Source organism: Cucumis melo, chromosome 8 (genome assembly GCF_025177605.1).
Source record: "Cucumis melo cultivar AY chromosome 8, USDA_Cmelo_AY_1.0, whole genome shotgun sequence".
NCBI classification, from domain to species: domain Eukaryota; kingdom Viridiplantae; phylum Streptophyta; class Magnoliopsida; order Cucurbitales; family Cucurbitaceae; genus Cucumis; species Cucumis melo.
Genome location: NC_066864.1, coordinates 16,899,568 through 16,917,557, shown reverse-complemented (window position 1 = coordinate 16,917,557; position 17,990 = coordinate 16,899,568). Strand labels below are relative to the sequence as shown.

The following is a 17,990-nucleotide window of genomic DNA, read 5'->3' as shown; positions in this document are numbered from 1 at the left end:
TATGTCAATACTTTGCTTTATAATGTATTTATGTTTAGAGTTTGTAATATAATTGATATGCTTATGGTATCTTATTACTTTACTTATCTAGGAGAGAGTGTATAGTCATTGGTTTCATAAATTTCTAAATATTTTTCTAAACTATCAATTTCTCTACTTTTTTTTGAAAAGTAACAATATCCGTCCAAAGTTTTCTAAATGAAATGCCACATCATCAATACATTTATTTATCAAGGGTCAAGCATAATACACAACAATTTAAACATATTTTTTAAACCTCATTGACTCACTTTTAATAACTCTAAGGACAAAACTGACACACTCTTTATAGACCAAGAGTTTATATTGTACTCTTGATTTTATTCACACATTTTCTACTTTTGTTCCCCTCATAAGACTAGATGATGTAGACCATGCTGCCATGGTTAGTAGGCAAGAGTTTTTCATATTGGGCTTGAGAGTTTCCATGTCTTGGTAGATGTTGTATCTAGCACTTCAGCTTTAACGGTTTCTTTGGTAAGTTCAGTCGCTGTTCTTACTTCCTCATCATAGGCTAGACTGACTCTTCTTCCATCAGGCACAGGAATAACTTCATGCTCAGTCACACGCCAATACGTATGTATTTGGCCAGGTGGCGTTTTTATATTTGCAAATGCAAACCTTCCAAATGACTCTAATGTAAAAGTGTCAATATCAGAGTTGGTTGTACTACTCATTGTAACTATATCTTATTGATATTTTGAAGCTAATAAAAATTTTATAATTCTGGTTATGCTTTCCACCTAAAGTTGTAGCTTAATATTTATAGAGTCATGGGTTGGAGGAAACACATGACAGAATTAGAACTGGATTCTTTGACTGTAGACTTTTTTGCAAATTCTTTAACTTTGATATCTATCTAAGAGTTCAATAGTTAAGCATGGGGTATATGAGCTCTCTTGATAGATAGTTCTGAATCAATTCCTTTACTTCAACATATTCTTAGTTATCTTAACTAAAGGATTTAACGGTTTATCCAATAAGCATTTTTCTTACTTCTAAGAATCGTATTGAACATACCAACACATACGTAAATCAAACAATTTGATTCGATTTGGATCAATTTTAGTTTGCTTGTGTGGATATGCATATGCATTATCCTTAGTCTAATTTGCAGGTCTTCCTCGTGGTATTTATTTAGCATGAAGTTTAGTCAATATAATTTATGTTCTTTATTGTGTAGGACAAACTCAACAAAAAGAGATCCACTATATATTAAACTATGTGTATGTAATATTCAACGGAAGATAAAATATTTGTATATGTAAAATTGTAATTTAACATGAAATTATACCCTGCTGTTCACAATTTTGTTGGTAACATAATAGAATAGAATTCTAAAATATAATATATTTATTAATTACCTAAATAAATAGCACTTTAATTATATGTTTAATTTAGTTCATAAAGTTTTAAAAATAAAACTTGTTGCCCCTCTATTTTGAAATTTGTAACGACTTACTCTTAAACATTAATAAATAACAATTTAGTTCACATTTTTCTTTTGTGGACAATTGTGATAATTTAGTGTTAAGTGTTAACTTTCATTATCTAACAACACAGTTTTTACAGTTTATAAAAATATTGATTTTCAATAAAGTTATCAGTACACATGTGGATATTTATTTCAATAAATTTTAATAGTATTTGTGACAATAACAGCTAAATAGATCTAGTTACAAGTTGCAAAGCAAATTAATCAATTGGTTCGAAGACAAAATTACTACAAATTTAAAAAGTTAACAGAATGAATAGTTACCGCTACTAGAAATCCAATGTTTTTTAAAGTTTTTTCAAAGTCAGAGTATTATTGTTCTTGAGGCTTAGAATAACATTGTGAAAACAAGTGCACGGAATGTTAATTCGTGACCACAAAAAAGGTCAAGAATATTAACGTTTGAAATATATGAAATGTAAAGAATATATAACATTCTTCGTGACATGTGAGAAATATCAAAAACAATTTTACTTTATATGTGATAAACGTCAAAATATTTTTTTGCTTGATACGAAAACAATTTGAAGTATCCACAGTTCGTGCTCCTCCCTCGTAAATGTCATTACAATAAAAGCCAATGTGTGATGACACCTTGAAGTATTCCATATTGGTTGTTTACAACTTGTTTGAATATTCTTCTGAGATCGAAAGATAGTAATAGCCCTATTACCAAGAAACAACTACACGTTATAATGAAGTAAACTTTAAGACGAAAAACATCATATATGAAAGAAGCTTACTTACGTGTCAGTGACATATCTAATATCTACTAGATGTTGTTCGAAGTGATGAATCAAGATAATAGACTGTCTCATCGTATGTGTTAATAGCCAGAAGTGCCCAATGACCACTACATAGAAAGAATACAAGTAGATTGTTTTCATATAACTTAATTTCATAAGCCCCCCCCCCCCCCAACCGCCGCCGCCGCCGTAGGATTGCCTTCACATAATTCATAACATATATTCTACAATTTTTCCCAGATGATGAATACAAAGAAGAGGTTCAATTCAAAAAAGCAAATCACCTATAACTTATTTTAATGAATTGATTAGTATAATATTACCTACACTGGATTGAATGGAAGCAGAACAAGTTCGTTTGGTTTTGAAGCCATTAATCTATTGCAAAGATTGCGAGCTCTAACTTCTTTTGTATTGTGTTCAACAGATATAAGGGACAGGTCAACGAAGATGTAATTTGAAAGTTCATCTTACGAATGCAAATACCTAAGAAAGATAGAAAAATGAATAAACGAGTATTTATACAAAAAGATTAGAGTGGATGAATGAGTACTTACGCCATGTCAAAGTGTTGACTTCTCGCATGTTACAAAAATCAATAATATCTTCTCGAAGAACAAATGTCTTCCTACCGATACCAAATAACGAGAATGGTAGTTGGTAACGAATCCCTGAATCTTTGTCCATTACCTTTTCAACAAATCTGAGTATTGTCTTTAAAGGTAGTGACATCTTGATATTGGAGTCACATACAATTTCTTTTTCATTACGAACCTAAGAAAGTCATAAATCCAACATTAATAAACTTTATAAGACTTATAGAAACTGATGCATCAAATTGTACCAAAGCATAACTAATTACCTCTATAGCATCCTCATGTTGATCATTAAAAGTAATCACATCTACATTCACCTCCTCTTTAACCACCTTCGTCGTGCCATTCATTTTCTCCTTTTCCATATTTTTTTTACATTGAATATCGTATTCCAATCTGGGTCTGGAGCAAGATCCATGTGCAGACGTGGGTGTAGATTGTGTTGAAATATGAATATTCTCTAATTCTTGAACTCGCAAACGAAGCTTTTCATTCTCTGCACTAAGCTTCTCAATTTCTTCACTCCGTTTCTTTGAACGTTTTGCTGTGTGAAAATAAGCAGTTGGGGTGACAAATCCACCAACTCCACGTACACGTTCACTACTCTATTGTGTACCCAAAGCTTGTGTCAAAACAACGTTTGGAGACGGTTCTTTATTAGCACAAGTTTTTGAGATCTCATCCTAAAAATGCACAAAAATATAATCAAATTTCATAAAACTTTAAAATTTAAAGAATGCAAAGTTGTAATGTGTCTTACTATACGATTCACAACTTCTTGGACATCTTCATCGTAGTATTGTCCCTTCTTATCTACACTAGCTCGGTGAAGCTCACTTTCTTCTGAAGGTATATTTTTCTATACTTAAACATATACATTCATTACATTGATTATGTAACGCCCCAAAATTTTCGAGGTAAATTTTATCTTTTTATGTAAATTTTCGAGAATTTAAAAACTTTGGTGTTAATGTTTTTTTTTTTTTTTTTTTTTTTTTGCTGGTTTTCAAGAGGGAAGAACAAGAAATTGAAGGGTATAATTTTTTTTATATATATAATATAGTATAAAATAATATAATAATAATATAATATAAATTATATTATTATTATTACTACTTATATTATTATTAATATTCTTATTTAATTTATATATATATATATATATATATATAATATTTTTAAAAATAAAAAACCCTAAACCCTCCACTCGCCCGCGCGCTGCCCCCCCCCGGTCCTCCTTCTTCCTCTTCCCGTGCGTCTTATTTTTTTTCATTCTCCTTCTTCAGCTGACGCAACGCCCGTCTTTTCTTCTCGTTCTTTTCCGATCAACACTGACCTGCAGTCGTCGTACGTTGAAGCTTCTCATCGTCGTTGCCTCGCCGCCAGTCCCTTCACTTCTGTTCGGTTTCACCGTCGGCCCTCCCAATCTCCACTTCGTATCCAGCCAACACCACCCCCGTCACTGTCCGTTCGTTTTCATCGTTGTGTGTCCCCTCCGTTGGCTGTCCGCCGCGTTGAAGCAAAGCCGATCGTTGAATTTCTCCAAGCCGCGAAACGCCCTTGCCGTCGAGCGCCCGAAGACCCGTCACTCGTGGTTTTCCCGGCTTCAAGCTGACCCGATCCGAGCCACCCTCTTCCAATCTGACCCGCAACTCAAGCTGCGAATCCAAGTCGTGCTCGCGTCGAGAGCCGGCTCGAGTCGAGGACTGAGCCGAGCTGCACCGCGAGCCGAAGACTGAGCCGAGCCGCGAGCCGAGTCAAGCCGAGCTGAGCCACGAGCCGTGAGCTGCGAGCCGCGAGCCGAGAGTCAAGCTGAGCTGAGCCGCGAGCTGAGAATTGAGTTGAGCCGAGCCGAGCCACCTAAGCCATTTTCTTTCCACTTCAAGTCACGGTGAGCCTTCAGTAAGAATCATTTAGTGAGTTTCCTAATGTTGCGATAACCGATTCGAGTTTAGATTTTGACTAATACATATCACTTATATGCTCTTGTCTGATTAAAGGTAGCGTGACCGCTAGTTGTAACTTGTATGCCATCGTGTGTAATGAGTTGTTTACGGATAGACACCCATGCCCGGATGTTCTGTGTATTGTAGTTGTGTTGGTGGGCTACGTTGTGGACTGGAACTGTATGTTGGTGGACTTTAAAGTCTTAATGCTATGTATGTGGTAGTCTATTGTTCGGATATTGGTTATGGAGTTATGTCGTGGAAGGACTAAGAGTCCGATTATGATTTGACTAGTTGACTGGATCTAAAGAATGTCACAATTATGTGTGAATTGGATATGCATATAGCAACTGAGGATATAGTTATTTAAACCTATACTATCTAACTGGCGAAGCCTATGAAGGAATTGTTAGTATGAACGTTGTCGGAATGTGACTGTTGTAGACAGTTTAGTATGGACTGAGGGGTAACAGTTAGCTTCATCTATGGGGTAGTGTACCTTACTGATATGTGCATCCTTCGGGATCACTAGACTGATAGGTGTATCCTTCGGGATCACTAGATTGATACGTGTATCCTTCGGGATCACTAGACTGATACGTGTATCCTTCGGGATCACTAGACTAATACGTGCATCCTTCGGGATCAGAAGACTGATGTGCATTCTACGGAACCACTAGACTGTTTATGTAGGGTACTTCTGAATAGGAAGTTAACTATTATTCCCTAACAGGCCCAGTAGTGGGTCCCTTACTGGGTGTATATTATACTCACCTTTTTTCCTCTTTAACTTTTCAAGTAAGGGTACAGTGAGGGGCAGACCGACGAGGGGCAAGAAGGATACGTGAAGGCCATATGGACGCGTCTAGTTTTCTTTATGCTTCCGCTGATGTATTTTTTTTTCGTTATTTTCATTGTCAGATCGAGTCACGGTTAGAATATTTGGTTTGTGATTTTGTGTTTGATGATTTGAGCACTGTATTTTAGAACTCTCGTGAATGTGATTTTAAACCGTTTTTAATGAATCGTAACCGGTCCTTTATGAGTTTGTGTGTTTTATGGTCGAGTCTTAATACTGAGTAGTGACCTCAGCTTAGTCTGAAAAGTTGGGTCGTTACAGTTGGTATCAGAGCTTAAGTTCTAGGTTCTGTAGACTGACTTATGATGTGAGTCTGTGTCTTGTGTCCTTATGGCTAAAACGATCCTTGCCACTCGTCAGGTACGCTCTCATGAAATTATATGTATAACTCTATATGCATTACCTTACCTAAGTTAAATTGCGAAGTTAATTATCACATGAGACTAAAGGAATCATTGGTGGTTGTTAGGAAAATGCCGCCAAGGAGAGTTGCACGTAGGGGTGGCCGAGGAGGCCGAGGAAGGGGAGCAGGACGTGTTCAACCTGAGGTGTAGCCTGTTGCCCAAGCCACCGACCCGACTGCGCCAGTTACTCACGCGGACCTCGCTGCTATGGAGCAGAGGTTCAGAGATTTGATTATGCAGATGCAGAAGCAGCAGCAGCCTACCCCGCCAGCTCCTGCTCCAGTACCAGTTGTGCCCCATGTCGTGCCAGATTAGTTGTCTGCAGAGGCCAAGCACTTGAGGGATTTCAGGAAGTATAACCCCACGACATTCGATGGGTCTTTGGAGGATCCCACTAGAGCTCAGTTGTGGTTATCTTCTTTGGAGACCATATTTCGGTATATGAAGTGCCCTGAGGATCCAAAAGTTCAGTGCACCGTTTTCATGTTGACAGACAGAGGTACTGCCTGGTGGGAGACGACAGAGAGAATGCTAGGGGGTGACGTGGGTCAGATCACTTGGCAACAGTTCAAGTAGAGTTTCTATGCGAAATTCTTCTCCGCTAGATTGAGAGATGCCAAGCAGCAGGAGTTCCTAAACTTAGAGTAGGACGACATGACAGTAGAGCAGTATGATGCGGAGTTTGACATGTTATCCCGCTTCGCTCTCGAGATGATAGCAACTGAGGTGGCCAGAGCTGATGAGTTTGTTAGAGGCCTCAGGCTAGACATTCAGGGTTTGGTTCGAGCCTTCCGACCTGCCACTCATGCTGATGCATTGCGCCTGGCAGTGGATCTCACTTTACAGGAGAGGGCTAACTCCTCCAAGGTTGCAGGTAAAGGTTCGACCTCAGGACAGCTAAGGAAGGTTGAGTCTTGCCACTTCCAGCAGAAACCTTTTGAGGCAGGGGAAGCTGCCAGAGGGAAGCCGTTGTGTACCACTTGCGGGAAGCACCATCTGGGCCGTTGTTTATTTGGGACCAGGATTTGCTTCAAGTGTAGGCAAGAGGGGCATGCAGCTGATAGATGCCCGATGAGACTTACCGGAAATGCACAGAATCAGGGAGCAGGTGCTCCACATCAGGGTAAAGTCTTTGCTACCAATAAGATAGAGGCTGAGAGAGCAGGCACGGTGGTGACAGGTACGCTTCCAGTGTTGGGGCATTATGCCCTAGTTTTGTTTGATTCGGGTTCATCACATTCCTTTATCTCTTCTGCACTTGTGGTGTATGCTCGCTTAGAGGTAGAGCCCCTACACCATGTGTTATCAGTATCTACTCCTTCTGGGGAGTATATGTTGTCGAAAGAAAAGGTGAAAGGATGTCAGATTGAGATAACAGGTCATGTGATTGAAGTAACGTTGTTAGTCCTGGACATGCTCGACTTCAATGTAATTCTGGGTATGGATTGGCTAGCTGCTAACCATGCTAGCATAGATTGTTTCCGTAAGGAGGTAGCGTTTAACTCTCCCTCGATGACCAGTTTTAAATTTAAGGGAGAAGGATCAAGGTCGTTACCTAAGGTAATCTCAGCCATGAGGGCCAGCAAACTGCTTAGTTAGGGTACTTGGAGTATCTTAGTGAGCGTGGTGGATACTAGAGAGGTTGATGTATCCCTGTCATCAGAACCAGTGGTAAGGAACTATCAAGATGTCTTTCCTGAAGAACTTCCAGGGTTACCTCCTCACAGAGAGATTGAGTTTGCCATAGAGATGGAGCCGGACACGGTTTCTATATCCAGAGCCCCATACAGAATGGCCCCAGCAAAATTGAAAGAACTGAAAGTGCAGTTACAGGAGTTGCTTGATAAGGGCTTCATTCGACCGAGTGTGTCACCTTAGGGTGCGCCAGTTTTATTTGTTAAGAAGGATGGATCAATGCGCCTATGCATTGACTATAGGGAGTTGAATAAGGTAACCGTTAAGAACAGATATCCCTTGCCCAGGATCGATGACCTGTTTGACCAGTTAAAGGGAGCTACAGTGTTCTCTAAGATTGATCTTCGGTCGGGATATCATCAGCTGAGAATTAAGGATGGTGATGTACTGAAGACGGCCTTTTGTTCCAGATACGGACACTATGCGTTTATTGTGATGTCTTTTGGTTTGACGAATGCTCCGACAGTGTTTATGGACTTGATGAACAAAGTGTTTAGGGAGTTCCTAGACACTTTTGTGATCGTGTTTATTGATGATATTTTGATATCTTCCAAGACAGAGGCCGAGCATGAGGAGCATTTACGTATGGTTCTGCAAACCCTTCGGGATAATAAATTGTATGCAAAGTTCTCGAAATGTGTGTTTTGGTTGAAGCAGGTGTCCTTTCTAGACCATGTGGTTTCTAAGGCTGGAGTTTTTGTGGATCCAGCTAAGATAGAGGCAGTCACCAGTTGGCCCCGACCTTCCACAGTCAGTGAGGTTCGTAGCTTTCTGGGTTTAGCAGGTTATTATCGACGGTTTGTGGAGAACTTTTCCCGTATAGCTACTCCTCTTACTCAGTTGACCAGGAAGGGAACTCCTTTTTTTTGGAGCAAGGCATGTGAGGACAGTTTCCAAAACCTTAAACAGAAGCTAGTTACTACACCGATTCTTACTGTACCCGATGGTTTAGGGAGTTTTGTGATTTACAGTGATGCTTCTAACAAGGGTTTGGGTTGTGTATTGATGCAGCAAGGTAAGGTAGTCGCTTATGCTTCTCGTCAGTTGAAGAGTCATGAGCATAATTACCCTACACACGATTTAGAGTTCGCAGCAATGGTTTTTGCACTGGAGATATGGAGGCATTACTTGTATGGTGAAAAATACAAATCTTCACGGATCAAAAGAGCTTGAAATACTTCTTTACTCAGAAGGAATTGAATATGAGACAGCGAAGATGGCTTGAGTTAGTGAAGGATTACGATTGTGAGATACTGTATCATCTAGGCAAGGCAAATGTAGTAGCTGATGCTCTTAGTAGAAAGGTATCACATTCAACAGCACTTATTACCCGACAGGCCCCATTGCATCGAGATCTTGAGAGGGATGAGATTGTAGTGTCAGTAGGGGCAGTCACTATGCAGTTAGCCCAGTTGACGGTACAGCCGACTTTGAGGCAAAAGATCATTGATGCTCAGAGTAGCGATCCTTATTTAGCTGAGAAGTGTGGCCTAGCAGAGGCAAGGCAAGCTGTTGAGTTCTCCATATCCTCTGATGGCGGACTTTTGTTTGAGAGGTGCCTCTGTGTGCCATCAGATAGTGCGGTTAAAACATAATTATTATCTAAGGCTCACAGTTCCCTATTTTCCATGCACCGAGGTAGTACGAAGATGTATCAAGACCTGAAGCGGGTTTATTGGTGGCGTAATATGAAGAGAGGTGGCAGAATTTGTTAGTAAATGCTTGGTGTGTCAGCAGGTTAAGGCACCAAGGCAGAAACCAGTGGGTTTATTACAACCCTTGAGCGTACCGGAATGAAAGTGGGAAAACGTGTCCATGGATTTCATTACAGGACTGCCAAGAACTCTGAGGGGTTTTACAGTGATTTGGGTTGTGGTTGACAGACTTACCAAATCAGCACACTTCGTTATGGGTAAATCCACCTATACCGCTAGTAAGTGGGCACAACTGTACATGTCTGAGATAGTGAGACTACATGGAGTGCCAGTGTCGATTGTTTCTGATAGAGATGCCCGTTTCACTTCTAAATTCTATAAGGGTTTGCAGACTGCTATGGGCACGAGGTTAGACTTTAGTACAACTTTCCATCCACAGACTGACTGTCAGACTGAGCGTTTGAACCAAGTTTTAGAGGATATGTTGCGAGCGTGTGCATTAGAATTTCCAGGTAGCTGGGACTCCCACTTGCATTTAATGGAATTTGCTTATAATAACAGTTTTCAGGCTACTATTGGCATGGCACCATTTGAGGCCTTGTACGACAAATGTTGTAGATCCCCTGTATGCTAGGGTGAGGTGGGTGAGCAGAGATTGATGGGTCCTGAGTTAGTTCAGTCCACTAATGAAGCGATACAGAAAATTAGATCACGTATGCATACCGCACATAGTAGGCAAAAGAGTTATGCGGATGTGAGACGGAAGGATCTTGAGTTTGATGTGGGTGACAAAGTGTTCTTGAAAGTAGCACCCATGAAAGGTGTCTTACAATTTGAAAGGAGAGGAAAGCTGAGTCCTCGTTTTGTTGGGCCGTTTGAGATTCTGAAGCGGATTGGCCCTGTAGCGTATCGCTTGGCGTTGCCACCATCACTCTCGGTAGTTCATGGCCGTTTGAGATTCTGAAGCGGATTGGCCCTGTAGCGTATCGCTTGGCGTTGCCACCATCACTCTCGGTAGTTCATGATGTGTTCCATGTTTCTATGTTGAGGAAGTACGTGCCAGATCCATCTCATGTAGTGGATTACGAGCCACTAGAGATTGATGAAAACTTGAGCTATACAGAAAAAACCGTTGAGGTGTTGGCTAGGGAGATGAAGATGTTGGGGAATAGAGAGATTCCTTTGGTTAAGGTCTTATGGCGGAATCATAGGGTTGAAGAGGCTACGTGGGAGAAAGAAGATGACATGAGAGCTCGTTATCCTGAATTGTTCGAGGAATAAAACTTTCGAGGACGAAAGTTCCTTAAGGAGGGAAGAATGTAACGCCCCAAAATTTTCGAGGTAAACTTTTATCTTTTTATGTAAATTGTCGGGAATTTAAAAACTTTGGTGTTAATGTTTTTTTATGGCTGGTTTTGAAGAGGGAAGAAAAAGAAATCGAAGGGTATAATTTTTTTTTATATAATATAGTATAAAATAATATAATAATAATATAATATAAATTATATTATTATTATTATTACCTATATTATTATTAATATTCTTATTTAATTTAAATATATATATATATATATATATATATATATATATATATATAATATTTTTAAAAATAAAAAACCCTAAACCCTCCCCTCGCCCGAGCGCCGCCCCCCCCCCCCCCCCCCCCCCCGCGTCCTCCTTCTTCCTCTTCCCGTGCGTCTTCTTCTTTTTCATTCTCCTTCTTCAGCCGACGTAACGTCCGTCTCTTCTTCTCCTTCTTTTTCGATCAACACTGACCTGCAGCCGCCGTACAGTGAAGCTTCTCATCGTTGTCGCCTCGCCGCCAGTCCCTTCGCTTCCATTCGGTTTCACCGTCGGCCCTCCCAATCTCCACTTCGTATCCAGCCAACGCCACCGCTGTCACTGTTCGTTCGTTTTCACAGTCGTGCGTCCCCTCCGTTTGTTGTCTGCCGTGTTGAAGTAGAGCCGATCGTTCAATTTCTCCAGGCCGCGAAACGCCACTGTCGTCGAGCGTCCGAAGACTCGTCGCTCTTGGTTGCCCCGGCTTCAAGCTGACCCGACTCGAGCCACCCTCTTCCAATCTGACCCGCAACTCAAGCTGCGAATCCAAGTCGTGCTCGCGCCGCGAGCCGAGCCGAGCTGCACCGCGAGCCGAAGACTGAGCCAAGCCGCAAGCTGAGTCAAGTCGAGTTGAGCGACGAGTCGTGAGCCGTGAGCCGCGAGCCGCGAGCCGAGAGTTGAGCCGAGCTGAGCCACCTAAGCCATTTTATTTCCACTTCGCATTACGATGAGCCTTCGGTAAGAATCATTTAGTGAGTTTCCTAATGTTGCGATAACCGATTCGAGTTTAGATATTGGGTTAAGACATGGTCCTACCTTTCGTTCCTTGAAGGTATTAGGGAGTTGACGTCCAAGTTCTCGAGTTCCACGACAGGCTTCTTTGGAGATAGTTCTCTTTACTCGGGTAATCCGACGAATGTTGTTTGAACGATTTAAAAAGTGACTTTTACTAGTATCATCGTTTAAACCCTTATGATTTTCATTTAGGTGGATTCGTTGGGCGTGGACTCGATCAAGGGGCATAACCAAGTTTCAGGTAAGGGATTTCTTACTACTGGACCTCGGATCGAGGCTAGAAACGTAGTAATCTACAAGGGATTATACGTTAGTAACTATACTGAATGAATTGACGCATGTTTGACTAATACATATCACTTATATGCTCTTGTCTGATTAAAGGTAGTGTGACCGCTAGTTGTAACTTGTGTGACATCGTGTGTAATTAGTTGTTTACGGATAGACACCGATGCCCGGATGTTCTATGTATTGTAGTTGTGTTGGTGGGCTACGTTGTGAACTGGAATTGAATGTCGGTGGACTTTAAAGTCTTAATGTTAGGTATGTTGTAGTCTATTGTTCGGATATTGGTTATAAAGTTATGTCGTTGAAGGACTAAGAGTCCGATTCTGATTTGACTAGTTGACTGGATCTAAAGAATGTCACAATGATGTGTGAATTGGATATGCATATAGCAATTGAGGATATAGTTGTTTAAACCGATACTGTCTGACTGGCGAAGCCTATGACAGAATTGTTAGTATGAACGTCGTCAGAGTGTGTCTGTTGTAGACGGTTTCGGTTAGTAAGTTATTTCCAGGTTTTCTATTGGTAAGCTATTGTCATTTCTTATTGCAAGCTCTTTGTTGGTAAATAGAATAATGCTTGCTTATTCTATTGTCATTTCTTATTGTCATCTCTTGGTAAACTATTGTTATTTCTTATTGCTAGCTCTTTGTTGGTAAATAAAATAATGCTTGCTTATTCTATTGTCATTTCTTATTGTCATCTCTGTCTGTCACCATTAGAATAATGCTTGCTTATCTTCTATAAGTAAATAGAATGAATGTATTTTAATGGTTTGCCATTTCTTTTGGTTTGAGTTTCTTAAGTATATTTTCCTGTGATAAGTTTGTTTATGCATACTATATTTACATACTAATTGTGGAGTCCTTTACAAACGAAGTTTAGACGAAAATGGGTATGGCTTAAGAATTTAAAACATCCTTGTAAGTTCTTTGAAGATTTGATGCTGATATCTTTATTGAACTGAATGAAATCAAAGTAACAATTTGCAAGTTAGCTATTAAATTGTGTTCTCATTCCTAAAAAACTTATTATAAGACAAACATTAATGGTTTAACCCATTCTCTTATATTTCTTTTTTATGGTACAAAGGTACATAAGCAAAAAAGCAATAATTCGATTTGCAAAACTCAAGAGAGAAGATAATGGTTTCATTTGATGGTTAACTACTATTGATTGAAAATTTTCTTTTATTTTTAAACTTGATAGCATAATTGATCTTTGTTATCATCCAAATTACAGATTGGTCTTGGGTTACTATCGTTGCAACAACTTACTAATTTAGTTTGTTCATTTGTTTAGCCTTTGTTCATGTATTCTCCAGTCTCCTCACCTACTGTTTGGGAATTCCCAAAGTACCTATTTACCTTTCCTTTCATTTTCTTTTCATTAGTTCATTTAATGTTTAATAATTCGTCAGATTATGTGTTGCTTTCTAGCTCTTTGGATTTTGGTTAGTGTTAATACCCATTTTTCATGGAGGATTTTCTCATTTTGTTAGTTTAGATTTAGATGTGAGCTACAAAAGTGTAGTTCCTCTCTCTCTATCTTTCTCAGCATGGCTAATTTTTCTCCAATCTCATTTATTCTCAATCTAGCAAAGGCCCTAGCCTTGTTGGGTAAGATATTTAAGTGTGGTGAAGTTCTGTTCATAATTTTTAGTTTCATTTTGGGTAATTATAATAGGTAGCAATTTTTAGAATAATTATTAAGTATGTAGCAATATTTTAAAAAAATTGCAAATATAGCAAAATCTATAAGTGATACACTTCTATCGTTGATAGACTCTTATGGTTTATTAGTGATAGACCAACACTTGCTACATGGTCTATCGGTGATAGACTCCTATCATTGATAGATTTTGACAGATTTTGCTATATTTGCAATTTTTTAAAAATGTTATTGTATACTTGATTATTTTAAATATAATTGCTAAATTTGCAACTATCCCTTTCATTTTCAATGTTGTAATTTAGTTTTAACCTTTTGGAACTTTTTTCGTACTTAGGTAAGTTCTAATTCTGAGCTTTCTTTGATATATTCTTAGTATTTGTTTAGATACATGCTTTCAAGGGAGTTAGAAGCTAAGCAATGGTTGCAAGGCGGCCAACTTAGAATAAGACATGAGGCTAAGCCGTGGTAGAGACCACCTTTCTATTGAGAATTAAGCTTTTATGTTGTGGAGTCTCCTTAGAAATCAATAAAGGCTTCTTTATTTGCTTCTAGTTCTTGCAATTGAATATGATGTGGTTGTCTCATAAAAAAAATTAGTAAAAAAAGATTGATGTCTTAGGCCCCGAAGTTTTGATTACTTGTTTGTTCTTATTGTTGTTGTTTTAATGTTGGTTTTTGTTCTTGTTAGGAGTATCAATTTTGGTTTTTTATCTGAACTCAAGTAAATTAGATTTGGTTATTAAGTTCCTGGTTTTTTGCTCTAATTTTCTGCTCCATTCATTTAAGTTTCTTATGAATCTTAGCCCCCTAATGTTTTTAATACTTTTTTGTTCTTGTTGTTGCTGTTTTAATATTTCGCTTATGGTTTATGGTTCCTTATCTGAACTTAAGTAATTTAGATTTGGTTTATATATAACATTTCTAATGAACACTATAAAAAGTAGGAAAAAAAAGCGGAAAAGGAAAAATGTAGGAAAAGATTATTTAAGTTTTAGAACGATATTTGGATTTGATAAATCTGATAGGTATTTTGATTTTGACTTTAGTTCATGTACGAGTTATGTAAACCCGATATTTTCTTGGTTTAATTTCTTTAAATGTGGAAAAAAAAAAGAAAAAGAAAATGAAAATTAAGTGTGTATATATATATATATATATATATTAAATAGTTTTATTAAAAAAATTAAAGAAAAGAAAGAAAAGAAAGGATAAAAAGAAGAAAAAGAGAAGAAAATTTCATTTTTTCTTTTCTTCTTCATCTTCTTTTCCCTTCACCGCCAAGAATTTTGAAGACATCCATTTTCCATTTTTTTTCCTTCTTCAATTTGCAGAGAACTTCTAAGAGAGAGTTTGGAAGAAGAAGAGGAATTTTACTATAATTTTGAGGTTGAAGAAGAGGAGGAGAACTCAAGCAAAGTGTATCCATGGCTGAATTTTAGTTCATTCTGCACATCACTCGTTTTTAATTCGGTTTGAACTCTTCAAAAGTAATTAAGATATGACATTTACATTTACTGAAAGCTAACTCATTTTCAAACAAACTGTATGAAGAAAGTTGGAGCAAATTCGGATATTCATTTGGTGCTTTTTGATGAAGAAAACAGGGCAGTTTGTTTTCACTCGAAATCAGAAGGCCTCTGGTTTTTCTTGTATTGCAGAGTGTACCGGTGGCGTTAGAATCTCTATTTAGTATGGTTGGAAAGCTTATTCAATTTACTACAACTTTCATGAAGATTGTGTGAACCAAAAACGACTAAAAATCAGTTAGATTGTAGGGACAACCAAAAGAGGTCGTGTGCGCGCGATTCTGGAAGTGGTTCTATTTCGAGGGTTATCTGAGTTTATGAACGGGGAATCAGATTTACATGTCTTCAGATAAGTTTTAGAGGATCTCAAAATGAAGATTTTGATATAAAGAATACTCATTTTGGTTAAGTATTGAGAAAGTTATAGTCCTTTGAAGTTTATGTTAGAAATCTGGAAATTTCAAAGAATTGTTGAAATAGGATTTTATTTCTTAAGCTTTGTTTTCGTGAGCGTCATCTTTGGTGCGACATGTTATGTATATCTTTAGGAAACCAGAATGTTTAGAGTTTTAATACTCGGTTGGGTTGTTGGCAGGGCGAGAAGAATTAAACCGAGCTTATAGACCAAGGATCTAGTCCAAGACTGTGAGTGACAAAACCAACTTTGAAATATTTTCCATAACTGTTATTATGATTGAATGCGATAAATGTTTATTTACGAAGCCATGAGAGGTATTTGAATTTATGACTATTTTCAAGTATACATTTGGAGACTAGATTTCTTAAAGAAATTTATGCTAGCACGTAGATATGCCTTGCTAGAGATCGATAACTGTTATTATGATGAACATGCTGAGTATTTAAGGAAGCTATTCTTACTACTACACGTTTACATTTACGACTTGTATAAACAGATTTATATGTGTAAAGTTTTCACGTGCTCTTATCTTTAAATTCATAGTTTTTAATTGAGTCACTCACTGAGCTTCATAGCTTACCTTTTCCAAAATATTTTACACATTTTCCAGGTAGAGATCGAGTTCCCGCTGCCTGATAGACTGCCTTAGTCTGCTGAAGTTCCATTATCGATTGCCAGTACGTGTTTTGAGTTGGGCTAGAGTCTGTTGTGTTGTGATGTATATACACCCTTCTATGTTATAGATACTCCACAGTTTGTATAAGCTTTAGGAGCTGTAGTTGTGTAAATTTTGTTGGTTATATTTTGATCAAGGTGTCTTTAGGTTTACTCGTGAAATCGGTAAATTTTGAGGTACACTTCATGTATGTGTTTGACTAGTTGTGTTTCACTAGCCTAGGATCCGCTGTGTTTTGTTGCATGTATAATAGTTTATATACTAGATTGGCAAGTTCATCACATGAAAGTTTTAAGCAGAATCGACAAATACAATTATAGAAAAGCGTTGTTCGTCGGCTTCATGCCATATTTCGATCTAAGGTAGCAGGTAGTCCGGGAGGGGGTGTGACAACTTGGTATTAGAGCAGTTTGCTCCATGGGAATTAAGGTAAAGCGGTTAACTCTAAGAAGAAACTGGAAAGTAAATAATTGAAAGTCAAGTTAGCTTAAAGGGAACCAGTGGAGTATGGTCTAGGTAAGGGTAGAAGTGAGTCCAATTATTATTAATATGTGAGTAGACATTTAGTATCATGCATTTGAGTTAAGTATTTATAGGATGTCTAATGTGTTGACATATTATAGGAGTCATGCCACCACGTACTGGCAAACGACGCCGGCAGAATAAGAACGGGATTCAAGGTCCTACCCAAGGTCCATCTGTAGGGGAATCTAGTACCCTAAGAGTTCGAGGTGGGGCAGGAAAAGATGCAGTTTGCGAGAACTACACAGGAAATAAGAAGGCAAGATAGAGCATAGCCTAGTGATCCAGAAAAGGCATACAAAATTGAACGGCTGAAGAAGTTAGGGGCTACAGTGTTTGAGGGTTCCACAGATCCAGCTGATGCAGAGAACTGGTTTAATATGCTTGAAAAGTGTTTTGATGTGATGAATTTTCCTAAGGAGCGAAAGGTTAGATTGGCCACATTTTTGTTGCAAAAAGAGGCTGAAGGATGGTGGAAATCTATATTAGCAAGGCGTAGTGATGCACGTGCTTTAGACTGGTAGACTTTTAGAGGCATATTCGAAGATAAGTATTATCGCAGCACATACTGCGAAGCCAAGAGGGATGAATTTCTGGGGTTGAAACAAGGATCACTTTCAGTGGCTGAGTATGAGAGGAAGTATACTGAGCTTTCACGGTATGCTGACGTTATTGTAGCTTCTGGGATTGATAGGTGCCGAAGGTTTGAAAGAGGGTTGCGTTTTGAAATACGTACCCCAGTTACAACCATTGCTATGTGGACGAATTTCTCTCAGTTACTGGAGACTTCCCTTCGTGTGGAGCAGAGTATAACAGAAGAGAAATCAGCAGTGGAGCTTAGTCGTGGGACTTTAACAGCTAGTGGATTTAGAGGCCGTGAGCAGCGGAGGTTCACGCCTGGGATAAATATTTCAAGTCGTCAAGACTTTAAGAATCGCTCAAGAGGCCAAGCATCGAGGAACGTGAGTTATGGTAGTGTTTTTCAGAGACAGAGCTAGAGAATACCTAGTCAACCCATTAGATCAACAGTAAGATCGCAACCAGGTCAGGAGTCCATTGCTAGTACCGTCAGGCGAACACCATGCACGAGTTGTGG

The 17,990-nt window shown here is 38.6% G+C and overlaps 3 protein-coding genes across 3 annotated transcripts in view; 2 read left to right on the top strand and 1 right to left on the bottom strand.

Annotated features, from left to right (window-relative positions):
- Nucleotides 1–2,609: 2,609 nt before the first annotated feature.
- On the bottom strand, nt 2,610–3,263 carry LOC127150505 (uncharacterized). The gene is made up of 2 exons (XM_051088365.1): nt 3,143–3,263; nt 2,610–3,054 (listed from the first exon to the last, which is right to left on the bottom strand). Exons 1-2 carry the CDS (start codon nt 3,239–3,241, stop codon nt 2,800–2,802), a joined length of 354 nt encoding a protein of 117 aa, XP_050944322.1. The 5' UTR covers nt 3,242–3,263; the 3' UTR covers nt 2,610–2,799.
- Nucleotides 3,264–6,739: 3,476 nt separating this feature from the next.
- LOC107992128 (PHD finger protein ALFIN-LIKE 3-like) overlaps nt 6,740–17,990 on the top strand; it is a 28,080-nt gene continuing 16,829 nt past the window's right edge. Inside the window, exon 1 of the mRNA XM_017047834.2 lies at nt 6,740–6,846. Within this exon, the coding sequence (XP_016903323.2) occupies nt 6,740–6,846 (107 nt within the window). The remainder of the gene's footprint in view (nt 6,847–17,990) is intronic.
- LOC127150502 (uncharacterized) overlaps nt 15,905–17,990 on the top strand; it is a 68,074-nt gene continuing 65,988 nt past the window's right edge. The window contains exon 1 of the mRNA XM_051088362.1: nt 15,905–15,923. The gene's annotated coding sequence lies outside the window, so the exon portion shown is untranslated. The remainder of the gene's footprint in view (nt 15,924–17,990) is intronic.